Source organism: Herpailurus yagouaroundi, unplaced genomic scaffold (genome assembly GCF_014898765.1).
Source record: "Herpailurus yagouaroundi ecotype Mexico unplaced genomic scaffold, PumYag 184, whole genome shotgun sequence".
NCBI classification, from domain to species: Eukaryota; Metazoa; Chordata; class Mammalia; order Carnivora; family Felidae; genus Herpailurus; species Herpailurus yagouaroundi.
The window spans coordinates 28,896,635-28,912,647 of record NW_024412415.1 but is presented as its reverse complement, the minus strand read 5'-3'; the positions used below and the strand labels follow the sequence as shown (position 1 = coordinate 28,912,647).

General features: G+C 36.7%; 1 protein-coding gene across 9 annotated transcripts in view; it reads left to right on the top strand.

The window, feature by feature from the left end:
- The window catches only part of HERC1 (HECT and RLD domain containing E3 ubiquitin protein ligase family member 1), a 190,220-nt gene that overhangs the window by 123,827 nt on the left and 50,380 nt on the right, over positions 1 to 16,013 (top strand). For 8 of the 9 annotated variants that reach the window (XM_040492922.1, XM_040492920.1, XM_040492927.1 and 5 more), the window contains exons 35-40: positions 2,044 to 2,283; positions 2,649 to 2,732; positions 4,477 to 4,997; positions 6,832 to 7,607; positions 9,611 to 9,809; positions 12,051 to 12,211. In XM_040492922.1, coding sequence (XP_040348856.1) covers positions 2,044 to 2,283; positions 2,649 to 2,732; positions 4,477 to 4,997; positions 6,832 to 7,607; positions 9,611 to 9,809; positions 12,051 to 12,211 — 1,981 coding nt within the window. The remainder of the gene's footprint in view (positions 1 to 2,043; positions 2,284 to 2,648; positions 2,733 to 4,476; positions 4,998 to 6,831; positions 7,608 to 9,610; positions 9,810 to 12,050; positions 12,212 to 16,013) is intronic. The other variant, XM_040492924.1, reaches the window with a different exon arrangement.

The window sequence follows — 16,013 nt, the reverse complement described above, 5'->3', positions numbered from 1 at the left end:
GTTAGCAGCCTAGAAAGATAAATCTCTTTCTGTGAGAGCTTCTTTTAATAAAAGGCCTTACTAAAATAAGTGTATCAGAAGAAAGATGTGACATGTAGTCAAGCTATCAGTCTGTTGTTGCAAACTGCAACTAATCCAAAAACCTGAGCATAAGTCAACAGCAGTGGGATGTCCCCAAGAAGAGGTTGACAGTCCAGTTAATTAAGAGTGGATGGCAGGGTTATACTCCCTGGGGTATGCCTTCCTCCAACTTTCTATTTTGAGCAGGAATTGCAAGTTAGGAGTATAATCATTTTCTTTGTCAGAAATATGGAGCCAATTAGTTCAAATTTAGATGGTTCCATAAAAGAAAAAGCCCTTACCCAGGGGTATCTGCAAGTGATCTGGACAGTCCAGCAGAATCGATGATATTTTCATAGTTTTTGGCCCCACAGAGGAGTCCTAAATCCACAACAGTCCCAGAATTTAGGTTTTGTTCATTGGGCCAGTTTCTGCTTTTAAGTTGAGCATAGCTCATGTTAGGTTGAAACAGCCCAAGGCAGATAATTTCAGGTTTTAGATTAGAGTCAGGTCCAGGTAATTAGGATCTATAAATTCAGGATTCTAAAAAGCTAAGCAACTTTTTTGGCAGCAATGAAGCATAGATTCTTGTAAGACCAAACTGCTGTGTTTTAAATCAAAGTGACAAGTAATACTTTTGTAGGTGGTTTTGTTTGTTTGTTTTGTTTTTGTTTTTTTGCCTTATCAGTCTTTAGAGTCCAAATTTCGCCAGTCAAAATTTAGGTTGGAAAATCATTAGCCTCTAAGAGTCAGATATCAGATTTTACAAGAACTCAATGGCAAGTAAAACTGCTTTTTAAAACTCTGAAAGTGTACCTGTGTATCTCTCTCTGGAGATTACCACTCTTTTTATTTGGTCTCTCTTTTTCCAGAGGCAAAAATCATCAGTTATGGAAACTTATTTTTGTCTCCAGTACTCAAAAGAGTTTAAATTTACCCACTGGTGGTAGAAAACATGGAAGTTGGATCTCCCTAACAATTTTTCTTTTGCAGCTTTCACTGATCAGGATGATCCCTTAGGATTTATTAATTTTACATTAATTTTTATCATACATCCAGATGCAGTAGCCACAGAACACTTGCAAATGCTTTTTTTAAAAATTTACTTTTCCCCTCAGATTTCAGGTTTACTCAAAGCCCTAGCAGTGAATTTAGGGTAATTCATTGGGTCAGGACCACTGCTACAGCAGTGGAAGCATCTAGGCTAAAGAAAATATCTAGAGAGGTGTTTGTATTTTCATTTCTTTTTTCTTTTTTGTTTATTTAAAGCTTTGCTCCAGCTTTGGGAACTGATTGATCTTTTTTTCCTCTTGGAGGAAAAAGCAACACAAACTTCTAATATTTTTGATCTACCCAGAACTCTCCTTCAGGGAAATTTGAACTCTTCCCCCTCCTGCCCAGAGGAGAGGCAACTGCAAGTTAATTTTTATTATTTGGCCCATCCAAAGCCTTTTTATAAGGATGTTTGGGCCCCTTTCTTTTCCCGCCTACAAGAGAGCACACTACAAACTTTATCCTCTTTTTGACTCACTTTAGCTAACAGGGCCTAAAGCAGTCACTGGAGTCAGTGAACTAACTCTCCTATGGTTGGATCTATTACTTTTGAATTCCATAGGTAACTTTTATCTCTCTCAACAGATAGCAGTTTACCTGCTGTTTCATAACACCTGTAACTCTGTAGCCCACCAGGCACCAGAGCACCATCTTTTCCCACTTGTCTCTCTCTCTTTTCTCCAAATAATACTGTAACTATGTTTTAATGAGTTAGAATTGTTCTAGTCTAGTGAATTTTCATTTATTTTATAAAATGATGAAATTGTTTCATTTATATGTTATTTTCACTTGGGCTGAAAATGAACTTATTGTATTCCCATAAATGCATCAATGTTACTTGTGAGCATATTCCCCAGTATTGGTTTATACAGTTAATTATACATAAACAAGTTTTTTGGATATTAGTGAACATTACCATTTTCATTTTAGTTTTACATTGTGAAGGAAAACAGAGGTAATGAAGGCACGTGTGTTGGAGTTTCTCGCTGGCCAGTACATGACTTTAACCACCGTACTACCTCCGATATGTGGCTGTACCGGGCCTACAGTGGTAACCTCTATCACAATGGAGAACAGACTCTGACGTTGTCCAGTTTTACTCAAGGAGATTTCATTACCTGTGTGTTAGACATGGAAGCCAGAACCATTTCCTTTGGGAAAAATGGAGAGGTACTGAAACTCATTGACAAGCATTGCATGTTTTCTTTTTTATTTACACTCAACTCAGTTATTTAAGTGCTGATTACTCAATTAATACGTTATCCACCCTTTGCTTTTTCTCTAATACCTTTTGGTTCTTTTAGTATTTACCAGGACCACAGAAACAACAGAAAGATAGTAAATTCCCAGTAAGATTTTTGAAGCAGATGAACAAATCAGGATCATTAGTTATATGTGGAATTTTCTTGGTTAGCAGGGTTGAGATTTGATCTTATAAATTGTGTTCTGTCTCATAAGAGCTTTGAGTCTTAATGTAATTAGATATTCCATATTTTTTTAAAAAATGTGTTTTCTTCTCCTCTGCCACACTCTAGGAACCCAAATTGGCTTTTGAAGATGTGGACGCAGCAGAGTTATACCCGTGTGTAATGTTCTATAGTAGCAACCCAGGGGAGAAGGTAATGAAACTTCAAACATTTATACTTAAGTGTAAAGGATATTTGTCTTCTTTTAAATTAATATTTGTTAGGATCAGATAGAGTTTATAAATGGAATAAACTATTTCTACCATTAAAAGTACCTGTTCAGGTAATTTATTCTCCTAGAAAGTTAGATTACTTTTAGAAATTGCCTTTCCTCTTCATTAAGGCACTATTTGATATTCTGGCAATTTGAATGTAATGAGTCAACTTTCAATTATAGGAATCATAGGCGATAGTTTAGGAGTAATCTGGTTCATTGGCAGTTGTTCATTCGAGAAAGAGATCTAGAAATAATCTTAAATGTAATCAGATACCCTTAGCTGAATAATGGCAGATCCAGTTGTGATATGGAACCTGAGGTTCATTCAGCTGAGGGGGTTCTTATAGATGGTGTTAATTTGAACCCCAAACCTTCAGGAGGACAGTATTAAAGGGCTATACTCTCGCTAAAAACTTTTTTTTTCTTCATCTAAAAGCCAAGAAGAGACAAACGTCTTTGTGGTCTCCCTGTTGCTTTCTTTTCTACCACATCCTTTCACTTGAGAATGAAGTGTGGCCTAGCTCTCGTCTCCAGAATTTCTAGTTCTTTCGTAGTAGAAAGTTTTCACACTGTCATATATCTATAATGGAAGTGCTGAACTTGATCAGTCCTACCTATGAAAGTTACCTTTTATTCTGTGCTTTTAAATGTGTTTTTAAAATTTTCAAGGTCATGTAATTTTAAGCTAGCATTTTATAAGTGAAGGGAGCTGCCTCCTGAGTAGGTAGTCAGCAAAACTGGGGATGAAGTTCAGAGACAGCCCAGTACCTGCAGTCATCCCTTTCCTTGATGATATTCTTGCAGCCCAAAATAGTCTCTGCTACACCTGGTTAGAGTGATGGCCTATTGCTCCCCAACATCTATGAACCTTGAAGGAATTAATTCACCTGTACACTGTGTCGCAATCAATTTATTCTGTCCAGAAGCCTTTTCTGATAAGTTTCACAGTCTCTGGTGAAAACAATATTAATGGTAGTTAACCTCTTTTTGAACATTTACTATGTATCTGGCACTGTAGTAATAAGCAGTTTAAGTACATCGTCTCAATCTTTAACCATAAGAGACAGTTACCATTATTAGTGCAATTTTTTTCAGATGAAAAAACTGAGGTTTAGTGAGATTAAATAATTTCCTAAGATTGTCCAGAATTAAGATCTGGATCCAAATCTTGCTCTTCTTTTAATTTAACCTCAGTGTCTTATTTGAAATGTGTGTAGGTTGGGAATATCCCAGTTATCTAGACTTAACAGTTTTATCTTTGTAGCCATTGAACAGTGTAAGATGCTCTGAGGACTTGTCTTGAGGATAAGAATGACTAGATTCTCAAGGCTTTTTTGTTGTTGGGGGCGGGGGGGCAGGGTAGGGAGTAAATTGAGCCAGTCACATACACCTTAGTCTATATCCACCTTTTGGGTGGCTGCAACAGCTCTAATACTCACAGGCTGCAGGAGGAAGTTTAAATAATGGGGCACCTTGTTTCAGAGGACCATACTGCTCCTAACTTTAGTAAATTTGTAATATTTGCTCACTCTTTACCAGCAGCCAGTGGTATAAATACGCATATATATTAGGAGACCCAACACTAGTTCAACATGGGATTACATGTACTAGAATGTATAGTGACTAATGGTTTATAAGAACTATTAATCACACATTTGCCGCCTTCTTTTTTTCTTATAGGTGAAAATTTGTGATATGCAAATGCGTGGGACACCACGAGACTTACTTCCAGGAGACCCTATTTGTAGTCCAGTAGCAGCAGTGCTGGCGGAGGCCACTATTCAGCTTATCCGTATCCTTCACCGAACAGACCGTTGGACTTACTGCATTAACAAAAAAATGATGGAAAGGCTGCATAAAATTAAGATATGTATTAAAGAGTCAGGTCAGAAGCTAAAGAAAAGCCGCTCGGTTCAAAGCCGAGAGGAAAATGAAATGAGAGAGGAGAAGGAAAGCAAAGAGGAAGAGAAAGGTAAACATAATAGACATGGCCTTGCTGACCTCTCAGAGCCGCAGCTGAGGACCCTTTGCATAGAGGTGTGGCCTGTGCTGGCAGTGATAGGAGGAGTTGATGCTGGTCTTAGAGTTGGAGGTCGGTGTGTTCACAAGCAAACTGGGCGCCATGCCACGCTGCTGGGAGTGGTCAAAGAGGGCAGCACGTCTGCTAAGGTCCAATGGGATGAAGCAGAAATTACCATCAGGTATGATCTGTTGAGTTACACTTTTAGCAAACGAGTATTTAATGGTGAAATGGGCCATTGCCTATGGACAGTGAGTAACTGTGTTTTAGGTGAGCCAGTTTTTAAAATAAGTTTTTTTCATACAGTTGGGTATGAGTAATTTGATTTCATAAAGGAATATATCTCAAACCCATGTTCCCTGGAATACTAGTAGTTAATAAAATATATGGTGTTTTGTTTTGTTTTGTTTGTTTTGTTTTGTGAAGAAATGGTAAGCTCACTAATTTAGGTTTAACTGGGATCCGTCTTTATTTTTCATTTGGCTACTTACTTTTTGATCATTTCCATTACATACCGGGATAGAAAAAAGCCAGCCAGCAGATTTGTCAGTTACATTTTGTGTAGGTGGGCTTTGAGTGTAGGCAGAAACATTTGAGTGACTAAAATTAAGTTTGGGATTAACTGTGATATAAGTACTCTTACTTTTTTTTTTTTTAAGCACATACTTCTGTCCCTTCAGTGTGCAATATTTTGGATAGATATGGAAATTACGTTTATTTAACACAAATGATATACTTAAACGCATTTAGACATGTTTGCAGTCAGATAGGATTTGTGAGAAAAAGAAACTCCGTACGTTTCAAAGGAAATACGTCATGTATCTTCTTTGAAAATGTGGATTTATTAATTATAATATGTAACTGTTCATTATATTGCCTAAAGTGATTGCTTAATAGTGTTAATATGACATGGGACAATATCTAAAACAGCGGTTCATAAGATTTCTTTGGAGGCAGTGCTGTTTTAGAATGTAACAATAGCTAAAGATTTCTCGCAGCTGAAAATAACACATGTGTAACCTTTATACACAATTTTAGGAGTTAATGGACCCTACTTTACCCCATTCCACCAAGCTAGAAACCAATGAAAATTTTACAGTGTTACATGAAAGTATTTACCTTTTCTTTTATTCTTTGCCTTGTTTCAGAAAGGATTTATGATTCCTTATTAAAATGCAAATGTAACATAGCAGAATAATCAAAACAAATAAGGAAATAAGACAAAGGGAAAATAAAGATTAAGGTTAAGCTAAAATTAAGATTTAGGTTAATATAACAAATTTATGCCACCAAACTTTAGATGCTTGCTAAAGCTGTTACATTTTTTGTGTACTTACATTTTTAAACTTCAGTAAATTTTTGCCAAATATCAGGAAGTGTGTGATCCTATTTTTGCTTAAACTACAAATTAGAGGCATTAATTGAAGACTACAAAGTTATGTTTTAAATGGAAATAAAGTCTTCTCTGAAATAGGTTATAGTCATTACGCACATAATAAGTAAAATTTATTATACAAACTTTCCTCTCTGAAATAGGTTATAGTCATTACGCACATAATAAGTAAAATTTATTATACAAACTTTCCACATAGCTTATATCAGGGATAGACAGACTACATCTGGCCCACCTCTTATGTTTGTAAATAATGTTACACAGCCACACACATTCATTTAGGTATTCAGTGACTGCTTTCATACTATGATGGCAGGGTTGAAAGCTATATTTACTATTTGGCTCTCTTACAGAAATTTTGCTAATTCCTGGCTTGCATTGTAGTAACAATATTCTGATTTGAAAGTACATGCACATCTCATTGTTTTTGCATTTAGCATCACATCTCCCCATTTTCTCATAATAGATTTATTTTTCTCTTTGTAATGATTTCTCTAGTTTGTGTAAATTATGCTTTGTACTGTGTACATGATACATCTTATTTGTTTACATTATTTTCTGTACCTTCCTCCCGTCTATCCCTCACTTGCTTCTTCCTGTGTCATTCTGATCTTTATTAAAGCTTCCCAACTTTTTGGTCGCCTAGTGATACTCCATTGTATAATCTGGAGCCCTGTGAACCATTGCCTTTTGATGTGGCGCGATTCCGAGGCCTGACGGCTTCTGTGTTGCTGGACCTCACATATCTGACTGGTATTCATGAAGACATGGGCAAACAGAGCACCAAGCGACATGAAAAGAAACACCGACATGAGTCTGAGGAGAAAGGAGATGTTGAGCAGAAAACCGAGAGTGAATCTGCTTTAGATACGCGAACAGGCTTAACATCCGATGATGTCAAAAATCAGGGTACCACAGCCTCCAAATCCGAAAACGAAATAGCTTCATTTTCTTTAGACCCAACACTGCCAAGTGTGGAATCCCAACATCAGATAACAGAAGGAAAAAGAAAAAATCACGAACACATATCCAAAAACCATGACATAGCCCAATCAGAAATCAGAGCAGTCCAACTGTCCTATCTGTACCTCGGTGCTATGAAATCACTTAGTGCTCTTCTTGGCTGTAGTAAATATGCTGAGCTGTTGCTGATACCAAAAGTTCTGGCTGAAAATGGCCATAACTCAGACTGTGCAAGCTCTCCAGTTGTTCATGAAGATGTGGAGATGCGAGCAGCCTTGCAGTTCCTGATGCGACACATGGTGAAGCGAGCCGTCATGCGGTCGCCCATAAAGAGAGCGTTGGGATTAGCTGATCTGGAACGAGCTCAAGCCATGATCTACAAATTGGTGGTCCATGGGCTCCTGGAAGACCAGTTTGGGGGCAAAATTAAGCAAGGTATGTTATCTGCTTTTTCTTTTCCTTATGTGTTGTTGAAATTATTCATGTCAGATGTGATATATTCCATAAGTTATTCATCAAAAATTTTTTTGGCCACAGCAGTTTTCACATTGTTTTTCCTTTGCAAGGTAAACAGGTTTTTTTGTTTGTTTCTTTTATATTAATAATTATCTGTTTACCTATAATTTTCTATTTAAAACGTATACAAGCACAGAACTTAATAATTACTACTACGTTTTGTAAAAGTTAACTCATGCCACAAAAGATACTCAATAATTTATTGATCTGATTCAAAACATATATAGTATATATACTGATATCTTCTCAGAGACATTTAAAGTATTACTTTTATAGATTCTGTATTGTAGGGGAAAAAAGCCCTTATTTTATCTTTATCTTCACCTTTTGGAATATGAATTCTGAGATAAAAATGAAGTTTATTCAGTAAATATTTACTGAGTCCCTGTTATATGCCAGGTACTCTTCTTGGTTCTTGGAAAGTCAGCAGTGAACAGAGTCCCTTGCCTTCATGGAACTTCTTTTCCTTTTTTCTTTTTTCCCTTCCTCTTCCTCCTACCTTCCCTTTTTCCTCACTCCCTTTCTTTCTTTCATAGATTAAATGGTAGATAGGCAGAAGGAAGTACATGTTGCATATAAATAGTATTAAGATCATGATTATGTAGGTATGTGGCCATTTAGCAACCCCAATAGAATTAGCTGTCTTTGTGGTAACTGCTATCTTGATATTCTCTTTATTTGTAAGCTCCCTCACTAGATAAGAAAAAAAATTATAAATACTTTGTAAGCTCTTAGACATTTTAATTAATTTTTTAGTTCTTGGGAGTAGTTTATTTTGTGAGACATTGTCCTTTTTAGAGCATGGGGTTTCTATCTAGATTTGTATTATATTTACATGTATTACTTGTATTTACATGTCTTCATCTTTGCCTATGTAAAGTCTAAAGATAGGCACATCAAAATCAAAGTGGTAAGAAAATACAGTTTTTTAAAAAATTTATTGGTTTTTTACTTGAGAGCAAGAGAGAGCACATAGGGATAGAGAGAGAGAGAAACTCAGGCAGGCTCCATACTCAGTGCAGAGCCTGATGTGGGGCTCGATCCCACAGCTCTGTGATTGTGACCTGAGCTGAAATCAAGAGTCGAACACTCAACTGACTTTGCCACCCAGACGCCCAGGAAACACAGCCGTTTTTTTAGTTAGTTAGTTTGTTTGTTTAGAGAGAGAGAGAGAGAGAGAGAGAGAGAGAGAGAGAGAGAAAGTCGGGGAGGAGGGGCGGGGAGAGAGAATCCCAAGCAGGCTCTGTGCTGGCAGGATGGAGCCTGATTGCAGGGCTCAATTCCCTGAACTGTGAGATCCTGTCCTGAGCCGAAATCAAGAGTGGATACTTTAACTGAGCCACTCAGGTGCAACCAGGAAATAGAATTTTAATGATTAGATAAATAACCTTTAGAGAACCTCTAGTCAAATCATAAAAACAAAAGTGAGACTATTTTTGTTTTTATTTTTATTTTTTTTAAGTTTATTTTGAGAGAGCACGCACGTGCAAGCCGGAGAGGGGCAGAGAGAGAGAGAGAGAGAGAGAGAGAGGAAATCCCAAGCAAGCTCCGAGCAATGAGCACAGAGCCCAGTGCATGTCTTGATCTCAGGAATTGTGAGATCATGACTTGAGCAGAAATCAGGAGGTGGTCTCTTGACTGACTGAGCCACCCAGGTGACTTCTTTTTTGTTTTTAAGAGAACCTTCTTCTCTAAAAAAGAAAATGTATTACAAAAGTGTATTTATTAGTGGAGTCTGTAGTAAGGCTCTACAGTAGTGAATACAGGGTGTATATATGCAAGAACATTAAAAAAATATGTCATAGAAATTGGCACTTGGGAAATATATTTAGAAACTTTTCATATTGTAAGTTTTTCATTTATACGTCACTTGTGATAAAACAAATCCTTACTACTTTCTTAATATTTACCTTGGTTTATAGAGATTGATCAACAAGCTGAAGAAAGTGACCAAGCCCAGCAGGCACAAACACCAGTTACCACTAGCCCATCAGCCTCGAGCACAACTTCCTTTATGAGCAGCTCGCTGGAAGACACCACGACTGCCACCACTCCAGTCACTGACACAGAAACAGTACCTGCATCTGAATCCCCAGGAGTGATGCCACTTAGTCTTCTCAGGTAGGGAAGTTGACCTTTAACATCTGCCGTATTGATGCCTATGATTCTGAACACGTGATTGTTCTGTCAGTGAAGAATGTGCCCAACTAAAGGCATTCTAGAGCTAGGAGGAACCTAAGAGATCATAAAGTCAAACCCATTTTGCTAAAGTTGGGAATGCCCCTCAGAAGTTAAATAACTTGCACAAGTCTCATAGCCAATGGAGGGGTGGTCTGGATTTATCACCCATGCCACCGACAGTCAGATAGTGTAGGAGTCTATCTCCTTATAATGATCTTTTCTTTTCTTTCAGCTAGGCTTTTGGATATTTTTTTTCCTCAAAAAGTAAATGCTTGTATTGAATATTAGAGCCTCAAGATGGAGGTCACTTCCATGAAAATAATTTTCTCTAGTTATTTCCCTTTTAAGCATAATTTCTTAATTATACTTTCATTCTTACTGTAAGATCAAACAAGTCTACTTTTCAAATGAAAGAGCCTGTCTTACAATAGATACTTCTTCAGCCAACCCTATTTTAGTAGGTTTGTAAATTCCAAATAATGTGTGAGTTTTCTTTTTGTTTCACTTTACCAGTTATATACACAAAATGAAAACTTCTAAGAGAAAATCATTAGGGAGCGACTATTTTGTGAGCTCCCTTAAGTAGGGCCTATGTGAAATAAAGAGCAGTAGAATGGTTGGTCTCCCTTTTTCTTCTTTCTTTCCCCCCTTCCCATAATTGACAGGTTATTATCATTCCCATTGTGTAGACTGACATCTTAGTAGGAGAGGGGCTATTACTGTAATGCTTTTCAATTTTTGGCGTCCACAGGAGCCACCTGGGAGGCTTTTTAAGGCTCTGGGACTGTAAAGTATCCCCCTGTCTCATTCAGTAGGTCTGGTGGGGCACAGTTTGCATTCTAATTAAGGTTCCCCAGTGATTTTTTTTTTTTAATGTTTGTTTTTGAGAGAGAGTGCGCATGTGCATATAAGCCAGAGGGGAGCCAAGAGAGAAGGTTGTCACAGATGATCTGATCTGATCCGAGGGTGGGCTCTGCGCTGAAAGCAGAGAGCCTGATGCGGGGCTTGAACTCATGAACTGAGAGATTATGACCTGAGTCATAAGGGACCTGACCGGACCCTTAATGCAGTAGTCTTTAGCTCACACAACTGAGTTACTGCTCTGGTCTTGGGCAGGAGGAGTAATAATCCTAGCAGCTACCATTGCCCAGTCCTCACATATCCTAACTCTCTCACTTGATAACAGTTCCACGGGGGTGCTTCTGTTCAAGAAAGGAGGAAAAGAAGAATGATAGGATATTCTAATATGGTTTTTAATCCTTGTTGCCTTCCAAGCTGTGCAGTGTAGACATGGCATTCACTGGTAGAATAATATTCCCTTGCTCTCACAGGCATTCATAGACCTTGTGACTCCTCCTTTCTTCTCAGTCTTTGCCTGCTGTTGGCTGGGACTATATTAGAGCTGCTGTTGTCTCTGCCTGGCTAAGCATCATTTAACACTAGAAAGATCAGGGAACAACTGCTGCCTGTGTGAATATCATGTATCAGTTATTTGACTGGGTAGACAGTATTTTTTGATGCTTAAAAGGTTATTTTGTTGGACAAATCTAAAGAGTAGACAGTCAATGAGGACCTTCCTGGATTTTATTCTTAAGCCAGTGTGTGCCTTCTCAGCCTGAGGGGGCTGCCTCTCTTGTACCTTTCCCCCTCTACATGGCTAGCATACCATTCATATGCTGTTTTTCAGTTGTGTTAAGTGACTCGGCAGTTCTCTTTTCTTTCCATAACTTACCTATAGTCTATTACTTTGAATACCTGTGAATAATTTCATGGCTAGCTAGTAAATTTATATTTGAAGTAACTGTAATTTAGCTATCTTTAAAATCCCTTATTCTTTAACTACTGTATACCTATCAAAATAACCCTGTCATCTTCTTATAGTAGAAGGAAAGCTCCATGAAAGCAGGGATATTTTAAAAATCTATTTTATTAATTGCTGCCTTCCCCTCACCTGCTATGTTGCTAGCATTTTGCCAAACAAATGGTAACATATTACTTTTATAGTAAATGTATCCTATGTGATAATGATTTTTAAAATTGTTGGGAGTCTTTCTCCCCTCCTCCATTAAACCATAGCTAACTTAAAGTTTTCCAGGTTGAATATTCTTCTATAAGAAGACTGTGATGTATGTATTATTTTCTAATTGGATTTTTATGCTAACCATTATTGTTTTCTTAAAGGCAAATGTTCTCTAGTTACCCAACTACCACTGTACTTCCCACACGTCGTGCACAGACTCCTCCAATATCATCGTTACCAACCTCTCCTTCTGATGAAGTAGGAAGAAGGCAAAGCTTAACTTCTCCTGATTCCCAGTCAGCAAGGCCAGCTAACCGCACAGGTGCGTGTGCTGTCATGCACTATGACACCCAAACCTCTTGGCATTCCTGATGTGTGGGACTTCATAACGTGGGCATTGTGTTTTTTCTCATTGAAGGTAAAACAGTGATTTTGATTAAGGGTGATCTGTCCTATCAAACTAAATTGTCTTCTCTATTTTGAAGCTGTAGATTCATTTATGGCTAGTTGGGAGAGAAAAGGTATGCTTTACATCAGTCATACTAGACCCTTCTTATTTTCTGTTATAGGCATTTTTAGTGTTATGAATTTCCCTTCACCATTGCTTTTGCTGTAACCTCCACATTGTGAAATGCTGTGTTTCCATTTTCATTCAGTTTAAAGTACTAATTTACCATGGATATCTTCTTTGACAATTTTGGTCATTTAGAAGTATGTTATTTTGTTTCCAGATCTTTAGGAATTTTCCAGATGTCTTTCTCTTACTAATTTCTAATTTCATTGTTATCAGAGAATGCATCTTGTATAATATGAATTTTTTTTAATTTATTGAGACTTATTTTATGGCCCAGAATATGGTCTGTTTTGGTAAATATTCCATGTGACTTGGAAAAAATGTGTATTATGCTATTGTTGAGTGGAGTGTTCTGTAAATGTTTGGTCAGTCAAGGTAGTTGATTGTTTTTTCAAGTCTTCTTTATCTCTACTGATAAAGAAGTATCAGTAAATATCAGTATTTGGTCTACTTACTGTATCAATTATTGATAGAGTAGTGTTGAAATCTCTGCCTGAAATTGTGGATTTGTTTATTTCTCCTTTCATTTATCAGTTTTTGTTTCATGTCTTTTAAAACTCTCTTTGGGTCCATAAATATTTAAGATTCTTATGTTTTCATAATGAATTGATCTCTTTGTCATTACCAAGTGACTCTCTTTACTCCTGGTAATATTCTTTGTCCTTAAATCTGCTTTATCTGATACAAATATACTAGTGTTAGGATGGTATGTTGTCTCCCATCATTTTTGCCTTTTACTTTTTTGTGTCTTTATATTTAAAAGGGGCTTTGTAAAGGCAGCCTATCATTGGGTCTTGCTTTTTTCATCCAACCTGGTATTCTCTATCTTTTAATTGGTGTCTGTAGACTGTTCACATTTAATGTGATAATTGGTAGGGTTGTGTTTAAAGTTACCATCTTTCTGTTCACGTTGTCTGTTCTTTCTCTTTTCCTTCTGTTTGTCTTTTTGTTAAATTCATATTTTATATTATTTCATTTTACCTCCTTTGTTGGCTTATCAGCTGTATGTGTATTTTTAGAGATTATTTTCAGGTCTATAGTATACATTTTTAATTATTACAGGCTACTTTCAAGTACCACTTCATATATATTAAAAATTCTAACAATGGTATACTTTTATTTCCCCTTTCTTAGTCTTTGTACTTTTATGATACATTTAATATACACATAGGTTATAAAGCCCATAACACATTGTTATTATTTTTGTTGTAAACAGCCAGTTGTCTTTGCAAGAATTTCAAATCTAAAGTATGTATTTTATATTTACCCACATATTTATCAGGTCTTAGATTCTTTATTTCTTTATGTAGTTCCCAATTTCCATATGGTATAATTTCCTTCTGCTTTCCCTTTAACATGTCTTGTAATGATCTGCTAGTGATGAATTCTTTTGGCTCTTGTATATCTAAAAGAGTGTATTTCACCTTCATTTTTGAAAAATATTTTCTCTGGGTATAGAATTCTAGATTCACGATTTTTTTTCTTTCAGTGCTTTAAGATCCTCTGCTGTCTTCTGGCTTGCATGATAACTTTTCTTTCATTCTAATCTTGATATAATATGCCTTTTTCTCTGGCTGCTTTTAAGATTTTTCTGTTTTATCACTAGGTTTAAGCAATTTTATTATGATCTGCCCTGATTTAGTTTTCTTGTGCTTGGGATTTATTGAGCTTGTTGGATCTGTGGATTTATAGTTTCATTAAATTTGGAAATTTTTAATTCATTATTTTTCAGATGTATTTCTGTTGTATAACTCCATTTCAGTGTCTATGGTTATGTGTATACAAGGCCACTTGAAGTCGTCCCACAGATCACTAATGCTTTGATTTTTTTTTAATATCTTTTTATTTATTTTTTATTGTTTATTTAATGTCTGTTTCCATTTTGGATAGTTTTTATTGTTGTGTTTTCTGGTCATTAATCTTTTCTCCTGCAGAATCAGATTTGCTCTTAATCCCATCTAGTACTTTTCCATTCATACATTGTAAAGACAGTCTTCCATGTCTTTAACATGCTTATTAATCTTTTCTCTGCCTTATCAAATACATGGAATAACAGTCAGTTCTCACTATTAGGATAGTTATGTTCTTCTATAAAGTCACTGTGAACACTGAATTAGTGAAAAATGAACCATTACTCCTAAGGGAGAGATAAGGGTAGGTTTTTGTGAACTTCTGGTCACATTTTGTCAAGTATATAACCTTGTTTTATGTATGTTTCTATTTAAATACATTATATTTACGGGGCGCCTGGGTGGCGCAGTCGGTTAAGCGTCCGACTTCAGCCAGGTCACGATCTCGCGGTCCGTGAGTTCGAGCCCCGCGTCGGGCTCTGGGCTGATGGCTCAGAGCCTGGAGCCTGTTTCCGATTCTGTGTCTCCCTCTCTCTCTGCCCCTCCCCTGTTCATGCTCTGTCTCTCTCTGTCCCAAAAATAAATAAACGTTTAAAAAAAAAATAAAAAAAAAAATAAATAAATACATTATATTGAATATATATTATTGATTCATTAGCATTGAACTCATGGCCAAGAGCCGTAACTCATGCCTGAATGAAATTTATGTGACACATACATTTTCTCCATAAGGCATATCGTAGCCTTCTTGGACTTAGAAACACTAGACAGGGACTCCTGGTGGCTCAGTTGGTTAAGCCTCTGACTCTTGATTTCGGCTCAGGTCATGATCTCACAGTTCGTGAGATTGAGCCCCCAGCATTGGGCTCTGTACTGACACTGTGGAGCCTGCTCGTGGATTCTCTCCCCCTCTCTCTGGCTCTTCCCAGCTTGTACGCACACACTCTGTCTCTTCTCTCAAAATAAATAAATAAACTTAAAAAAACAAAACAAAACTAGCAGCATTTCAGCACTATGCTTCATGGCCATTTTAAATAGTGAAGTCACCAACAAAAAGCACAAAACTGCAAAACGCATGACACTAAATAGACCATGAAAAGGAGACTTGTTTACAGTCTCGGAGCTCAAACAAGAATGTAAGCATCACCTGTTATACCTCAGCTAGGAACCAGTGTGTCAGGAGATTGAAATGTTTTTGTCACTGTGTGCATGTAAATTACTGTGAAAGCACCACAAGTATTGATTTGGGAGTTACAAATTAACTTTAATGAGTAGATGAATTTGCAAATATGGAATGCACAAATAATGAACATCACCTTTATACCTGTTTAAATATCATTCTCTTCTTAGCACATATCTAATTTCTAGGTCTGTTTCTGTTGACTAATTTTTCTACTTATTTTGAATTATATTTTCTCGGGGTTTTTTTGGGGGGGGGATGTTTGGTAATTATATATTGGTTACTAGAGATTGTGAATTTTACCTTTTTGGGTGCTTGATAGTTTGTATTTATTTAAATATACTTTAACTTTGTTATAGGATACAGTTAAATTACTTGGAAATGATTTGATTCTTTCAAGCCTTCCTTTTTTTTTTTTTTTTAATTTTTTTTTTAACGTTTATTTATTTTTGAGACAGAGAGAGGCAGAGCATGAACGGGGGAGGGTCAGAGAGAGAGGGAGACACAGAATCGGAAGCAG